Source organism: Anolis sagrei, chromosome 11 (assembly GCF_037176765.1).
Source record: "Anolis sagrei isolate rAnoSag1 chromosome 11, rAnoSag1.mat, whole genome shotgun sequence".
NCBI lineage: Eukaryota > Metazoa > Chordata > Lepidosauria > Squamata > Dactyloidae > Anolis > Anolis sagrei.
The window spans coordinates 1,675,766-1,683,681 of NC_090031.1; the positions used below are offsets into that span (position 1 = coordinate 1,675,766).

Below are 7,916 nucleotides of genomic sequence, written 5' to 3' on the forward strand. Positions count from 1 at the left end.
CAAAGTGGAATTGGAAATTGGACTATGAGATAGCGAACGCTGACCGTCTATGAGGAGTAATTGGGATTGTATTGTTTTACTGGTTTTAGGGTTGTAATGCAGGAATTGTTGTTTAACTGTTTCAACTGTTTAATTGATGTTATTTTGTGTTACTACTGTTATGTGATGCTGGCATCGAATTGTGCCTTTTGTAAGCCGCCCTGAGTCCCCTTCAGGGTGAGAAAAAACCGAAATAATAAATAAAATAATAAATAAATTTTAATATTTATTTATTTTTTTAAAAAACAAATGCATCAAAAATGCCTGGCGTGGAGGGGTGTGTTTCGAATGGGAACCGGAAGTGTCGAATGCGTGGCCTGCTGGGGTTGCCTTACCTCTTGGGTCTCCTACTCTTTTTTTTTTCCCGGCATCCTTTGCGCTTCCTGTTTCCGGCTTGCAGAGACAGTGACAGGGAGAGGCAGGCCTCAGAAGGTGAGGGGATGGCTGTTGTTGTTGTTGTTGTTGTTGTTGTTGTTGTTACAGGATAAGTTGTGTAATGGAAGCTGTAACGGGTGTTAATGCTGTTGATATCTAATCCAGTTCCATTTTACCACAGAATTTCCCCCTTCCGTCTCTGGGCCTCCCATCCACCCGGATTCAGGCTTCCAACCCCCCCAATTTGGCACTAGGCCTCAGTCTAGGGAAGGCTGTTTACCTTCTCTTCGCTCTGGCCCCTTCCTTGCCCTTCTCTCCCCTGCTTTCTTTCCTTCCTTCCTGCTTCTCCCACACACACCCCTTCCTTCCTTCTCCTTTCCATTGATTCCTTATTATTATTATTATTATTAATAATAATAATTATTAATAATTATTATTATTGTTATCATCTATGCTGATGATCGTGCCATCACCGCTCAAGCAGGGAGCTTTGAGACGGTAGAACAGAAGCTTTCCGAAGCTCTAGGTGCTCTTATTGCCTATGACAGGGAAAACCAGCTTACTCCATCCATGTTTAACATTTACACCAATCACCAGCCACTGCCAGGAGGGGCACAGAGTTTCATCTATGCTGACAATCGTGCCATCACCACCCAAGCAGGGAGCTTTGAGAAGGTTGAACAGAAGCTCTCTGAAGCTTTAAGTGCTCTTACTGCCTATTACAGGGAAAGCCAGCTTGCTCCATCCATGTTTAACATTTACACAAATGACCGGCCACTGCCAGGAGGGACAGAGAGTTTCATCTATGCTGATGATTGTGCCATCACCGCTCAAGCAGGGAGCTTTGAGATGGTTGAACAGAAGCTCTCCAAAGCTCTAGGTGCCCTTCCTGCCTACTACAGGGAAAACCAGCTGATCCCCAACCCATCTAAAACACAGACATGTGCCTTTCATCTCAAGAACAGACAAGGATTCCGAGCTCTGAGGATTATTACCTGGGAAGGAAGGAATCCCACTGGAGCATTGCAGCGCACCCAAATACCTGGGAGGAGTCACTCTGGACCGTGCTCTGACCTACAAGAAGCACTGCCTGAATATCAAGCAAAAAGTGGGCACTAGAAACAATATCATACAAAAGCTGACAGGCACAACCTGAGGATCACAACCAGACACAGTGAAGACATCTGCCCTTGCGCTGTGCTACTCTGCTGCTGAGTACGCATGCCCAGTGTGGAACACATCTTACACTAAAACAATGGATGGGGCTCTTAATGAGATATGCCGCATTATCACGGAGTGCCTGTGCCCTACACCACTGGAGAAATTACACTGCTTAGCCAATATCGCACCACCTGACATCCACTGGGAAGGAGCAGCCAATAGTGAAAGGACCAAGGCAGAGACATCTCCAGCCCATCCCGTTTGGGTATCAGCCAGCACGTCCATGACTTAAATCAAGACATAGTTTTCTTAGATCTACAGAGACACTCGCTGGAACACCCCAGCAAGCGAGAGTCCAAAAGTGGCAGGCTCAAACCCAATGGCTGATACCAAATGAGAGACTCCCCCCTGGGGACTTGGAAGGCGCTGAACAGACTGCACTCTGGCCCCACGAGATGCAGAGCCAACCTTAAGAAATGGGGCTACAGGGTGGAATCCTCGGCATGCGAGTGCGGAAAAGAGCAAACCTCTGACCACCTCCTGCGATGCTCCCTGAGCCCTGCCACATGATGCACAAGGGAGGACCTTCTTGCGGCAACACCAGAGGCACTCCAAGTGGCCAGAGACTGGTCAAAGGACATTTAATCAGCTACCAAGTGTGCAAAATCTCTGTGTGTTTTTTTTTCTTTTTAATCTGTGTGTTTGTTTTGTTCTGTTAGAATTGTAACACAATGGTATGGTTGCTGATGACATGATAAATAAATAAAATTCCCCCTTCCTTCTTCCTCCTTTCCATTGTTTTCTCTTCCTCCTTCCATCCTTCCTTCTCACTCCCTTCATCCCATCTTTCTTCTCTGCCTTTTTCTTTCTTCCTTTCTTTCTCTTCCCTTCTTATTGATTGATTTATTTATGCATTGATTGATTGATTTATGCATTGTAAGCTGCTCTGAGTCACCCCCGGAGGGGACTCAGAGCAGCTTACAAGATATATATGCATACAGTATATTATATTATTAGCATAGTACAATATCAGTATTAAATATTTCTATATTGTACTATCCCATTCTATTGTAATATTATTACTAATATTACATGTAATATAAATATGCAATTATAATTTATTATTAGTATTATATTGCATTATGCTATAAAATTATAAATATTATATGTATATGCAATATATGATAGTGTATTGTATTGTATTACATTATATTATTAACATAGCACAGGAGACAAGGTGTAACTGTCCCCTGGCCCCCTCTCTCTTCACTCTGGCCCAGAGCAGCAGTTAGTGTTGGGGGGAGGGCTCCCCAGCTGATGACATATGCAGGAAACAAGATGGAACTGGCCCCCGGCTTCCCTTCACTCTTCCCCCCTTCCTCCTCCTTTCCATTGTTTTCTTTTTCTCCTTCCTCTTCACTCCCTTCTTTCTTCTCTGCCTTCTCTCTCTTTCTTTCTTTCTTCCTTCCTTCCTTCCTTCCTTCCTTCCTTCCTTCCTTCCTTTCTCTCCTTCCTTCCCTCCTGTTTTTCCCCCCTGCATTCCCTCTCCTTTCCATTCTTTCCTTTTTCTTCTTCCTTCTTTCCTCTTCCTTCATCCCTTCTTTCTTCTTTGCTTTCCCTTCTTTCTTTCTTTCTTTCTCTCCTTCCCTCCCTCCCTCCTGTTTCTTCCCCCTTCTTTCCTTCTCCTTTCCATTCTTTCCTTTTTCTCCTTCCTTCCTTCCTCTTCCTTCTTCTCTGCTTTCCCCCCTTTCTTTCTTTCTTTCTTTCTTTCTTTCTCTCTTTCCTTCGCTCCTGTTTCTTCCCCCCTTTGTTCCCTCTCCATTCCATTCATTCCTTTTTCTCCTTCCATCCTTCCATTTCACTCCCTTCATCTCTTCTTCTCTGCCCTTTTTCCATTCCTTTCTTTCTCGGGGATGGCCTATATATACTTCTATACTTCTCCTTGCGTTGTCTTTCTCGCTGCAGCTTTGGCCATGACGACACTCGACGACAAGCTCCTGGGGGAGAAGCTCCAGTATTATTACAGCAGCAGCGAGGAGGACGATGAGGACGAGGACAGCGAGAAGGAGGACAAGGAGGAGGAAGGGCCCCGCTCCGCCCTGCGCCCGGAGATGGCAGTGAGCAGCGACGGCAGCGCTGTCAACACAGGTGTGCAAAAGGCTCCTCTGCTCACCCCCATTCTGTTGTGTCATCTCTTATCTGTCTAGTAGGGGTGTATGTATGTATGGCTGTCTAGGGCTGACTTGGCCTCCCTTCTCCTTGCCCCTCTCAGGCCCGAAAGGGGTGATCCAGGATTGGCGGCGCTTCAAGCAGCTGGAGACGGAGCGGCGGGAGGACCAAGCCCGGGAGATGAAGCGGCTCGTCCAGCGCCTCTCCCTCAGCTGCCGCTCCCACCTGGACGAGGAGGAGGACCAGCGGAGGCAGGCCGAGCTGCGGGAGAAGCTTGGCAGCAAGGTAGATGCACACACACGGCCCCATAGGACAGCCACCAGTGTGACCCCTTGACATTAAGTCTACTTGAGTCTGACTCTGGGGGGTGGTGCTCATTTCCATTTCTTAAGCCGAAGAGCCGGTATTGTCCATGGACACCTCCAAGGTCATGTGGCCAGCATGACTGCATGAGGTGCCATTACTCTCCCGCTGGAGCATTACCTATTGATCTACTCACATTTGCATGTTTTCGAACTGCTAGGTTGATAGAAGCTGGGGCTAACAGCAGGAGCTCACCCCGCTCCCCTGATTCAAACCACTGACCTTTCGGTCAGCAAGTTCCACAGCTCAGCGGTTTTATTTATTTATTTATTATTTGCATCATTTTTATCCTGCCCATTTCACCCCGAAGGCGACTGCAATATAATAGTACTAATATAATAATACTAACATTATATTAATAATAATATTAATATAATAATAATAATAATAATAATAATATAATACCCGCTGCACCACCGGGGGCTGCACTATAAAAATACTAATATATTAAATATACCGTATATACTCAAGTGTAAGCCGACCCGAATATAAGCCAAGGCACCTAATTTTACCACAAAAAAACTGAGAAAACGGATTGACTCGAGTATAAGCCGAGGGTGGGAAATGCAGCCGCTACTGGTAAATTGCAAAATAAAAACATAACAATCAAATTACATTAATGGAGGAATCAGTAGGTTATATATTTTTGAATATTTACAAAAATGGTAATTTAAGATAAGACTGTCCAACTCTGATTAAAAGATTGTTTACCTTCTTCAATGTAAATGTGCTTACATATCCTTCAAATAATAATAAAGAGAGCAACATAACAAATGTAATAATAACAATAATAAAAAGAGTAAAATACTGAATGTAGCAATAATAACAATTATACAGTAAAATACTAAATGTATAATAATAGAGTAAAATGATAAATGTAATAATAATAAATAGAATAAAATACCTACAAAGTCCTAAACGGTTTGGGACCTGCCTACCTGTGTGACCACATCTCCGTGTCTGAACCCACGTGCTCCCTCCGTTCATCCAGAGAGGCCCTGCTCACAATTCCACCTGCGTCGCAGGCGCGTTTGGTGGGGACGAGGGACAGGGCCTTCTCTGTGGTTGCCCCCCGACTCTGGAACACCCTCCCCAAAGACATTAGACTAGCACCCACATTGGCAGTCTTTAGGAAGAACTTGAAGACTTGGTTATTCCGATGTGCCTTTCCAGAATAGGATAACCTCCAGCACTACGTCCCAGAAGCACTTCATTAGAGCTTAAGACTTTCTGCACTCTGCACTTGCTCAGAATCCCAACATATCACCTCTTACACCCAGCACTTTTAACCTGTACTCTTCATTGGCCCGGCCCTGGTTTTATTGCATAATAGTGTAAGGTTTTGTTGTTGTTATTGCTTATGTTTTTAATTTGTTTGTATTATATTGTTATTGCCTGTTGTTGTTGTGTTGAGGCCTTGGCCTTTGTAAGCTGCATCGAGTTCTTCGGGAGATGCTAGCGGGGTACAAATAAAGTTTAATAATAATAATAAAATAATAAATGAAATTAAAATAATAATAATAATAATAACAGAGTAAAATAATAAATAACCTTGACTCTGGTATAAGCCGAGGGGGACTTTTTCAGCCTGAAAAAAGGGCTGAAAAACTAGGTTTATACTCGAGTATATACAGTAATTACCACTGATAATATACAATGATATAGTATTTTATTTTTGCATATTTGTATATTCTAAGTTGTATCCTTTTTAATGGTGAGACAATTTGATTCTCCGTATTTATACTGTTATATATTATTCTGTTATTTTGGGTTTTTAATTAACTGATATGTGATTATTTTTGCATTTCATTTATTGTATTTGTTTTGTTGTGTTGTAAAACACCCTGAGTCCCTTCGGGCAGATGAGGCGGGGTATAAATAAAGTATTATTATTGTGCCTTCTTCCCCAGCTGACGCTGCAGAAGTGCGGCCTGCTCCGAGAGCGTTGTGAGGAGGAGGAAGCGGAGGAGGAGGACGATGAGGCGTTCCTGCAGCAGTACCGCCAGCAGCGCATGGAGGAGATGCGGCGCCAGCTGTACGGCGTTGGCGCGGGTGCCCCGCAGCAGTTCCGGCGTGTCTTTGAGCTGCAGAGCGGGGAGGCTTTCCTGGAGGCGGTGGATGGGGGCCCGCGGGGTGCGCTGGTGCTGGTCCACCTCTACGAGGAAGGGGTGCCGGGGGCGGAGGCGCTGGACGGCTGCATGGCTTGCCTGGCGGCGCAGTACCCATGGGCCAAATTCTGTCGCGGGCGCAGTGCCCTAGTGGGGGCCAGCCCCCGCTTTGCCGCCGCTGCCCTCCCGGCCCTGCTGGTCTACAAGGGGGGCGAGCTGGTGGGCAACTTTGTCCGCATCACCGACCAGCTGGGCCTGGACTTCTTCGCCAGCGACCTGGAGGCGTTCCTGCAGGAGTGCGGCCTGCTGCCCGAGAAGGAGGTGGCCATCTTAGGCGGTGACGGTGATGAGGAGGATGACAGCAGCGACCTGGAGATCGACTGAGGCCGGCCTCTTCCGCGCCACGCAAGCATTGCACCGCTTTGGGGTTCGCGGTTCGACGAGCATTGCAAACTGCGTGTCCCAGGAGCATTGCAAACTCCACGTCCCAACATTCCAAGGTAGTGTCCAAGTATAGCGTGAAAGACGTCTTAGGAGAGCCACCCCCCTCCCCAATACACCTTTCCAAGCTGTGGGTCAGTTGCCCCGAAATATCAGCCTCCGTAGCAGGCCTTTTGCTAGAGTTTGTAGGAAACTAGGCCCTTGTTGGGATCGATTGCAAATTGGGAGCAGAGCCTGGAAGCGCTCTTCTTCTTTGGGCACATCTCCACTGCAGAGTTGATGCACTTTGACACCACTTGGAATCTTCAGAGGCTCAGCTTCGGCCTCTGGGTGCCTCTACTCCCATCTTTCCATATCATTGAGCCCTAATGGTCAAGCGTGGTGTCAAATTGCTTTAATTCCCTGACCAAAACAACTCTTTTTTTCCCCTTTGCAATCGAGTTGGGAGCCACCCCAAAATACATCCTCATAGTGGGCCTTTTTGCTGTTTTGTAGTCCTTGCTCCCCCTTAGGCACGGACCCTTCGGAGTTTTCCTGCAAACTTTTGGGGTGTCTTCTTCTTCGTCCCCTCTTTTTGGTCCCCAATCCTTTCTTGGAACCTCCGCTCCAGGCTCCAAAAGGCCTTCAGTCCCAATACTTGCTTTGTAAAATGTCCTCAAAGTGGGCCATTCTTTTGTGTGTTTGTGTTCGCTGTTTCCTGGGAACCTTGGGAGCAAATCTTTTCCTCAACCCTCGATGTGAAAACGATTCCTAGCATTTTTGTAAATAGTTGCAATAAAACGTAACAACCCACCCGGTGATTTTCTTTAAATGCCTTTTGTCATCTTCGCAGCAGCAAGGAAATGTGGTCCCTTCTTTATGGATGTAGCATTACATCCCTAGGGTTGGAAGAGGCCTCCAAGGGCCACCCAGTCTGACCTCCTTTCTGCCACAAAGGAAGGCACAATCAAAGCGCTCCCAAGAGATAGCTATCCAGCCCCTGCTTCAAAACCTCTGGAAATGAAAAGAGATTATGTATGTATTTGTTTATGTCTGTTGCTTTGTCCCACAAAGATAGAGGACTTTGTGGGATAAACCAATATACATACATACATTCATGCATGTATGGGCATTGATATAGAAGCAAAAGAGAGGGGGCCTTTGTGGCACATGAAGCAACATACTAACCTTCCTATGTGCATCAGTATTGATAGAGAGGTGACTTTGTGTACGTGAACCAACATACTAACCTTCCTATATGCATCAATATTAATAGAGAGG

The 7,916-nt window shown here is 45.9% G+C and overlaps 1 protein-coding gene across 1 annotated transcript; it reads left to right on the forward strand.

Moving 5' to 3' along the window:
• The first annotated feature begins 384 nt into the window (after nt 1–384).
• On the forward strand, nt 385–7,448 carry PDCL (phosducin like). The gene is made up of 4 exons (XM_060757595.2): nt 385–471; nt 3,541–3,723; nt 3,848–4,029; nt 6,018–7,448. Exons 2-4 carry the CDS (start codon nt 3,549–3,551, stop codon nt 6,597–6,599), a joined length of 939 nt encoding a protein of 312 aa, XP_060613578.2. The 5' UTR covers nt 385–471; nt 3,541–3,548; the 3' UTR covers nt 6,600–7,448.
• Nucleotides 7,449–7,916: the final 468 nt, after the last annotated feature.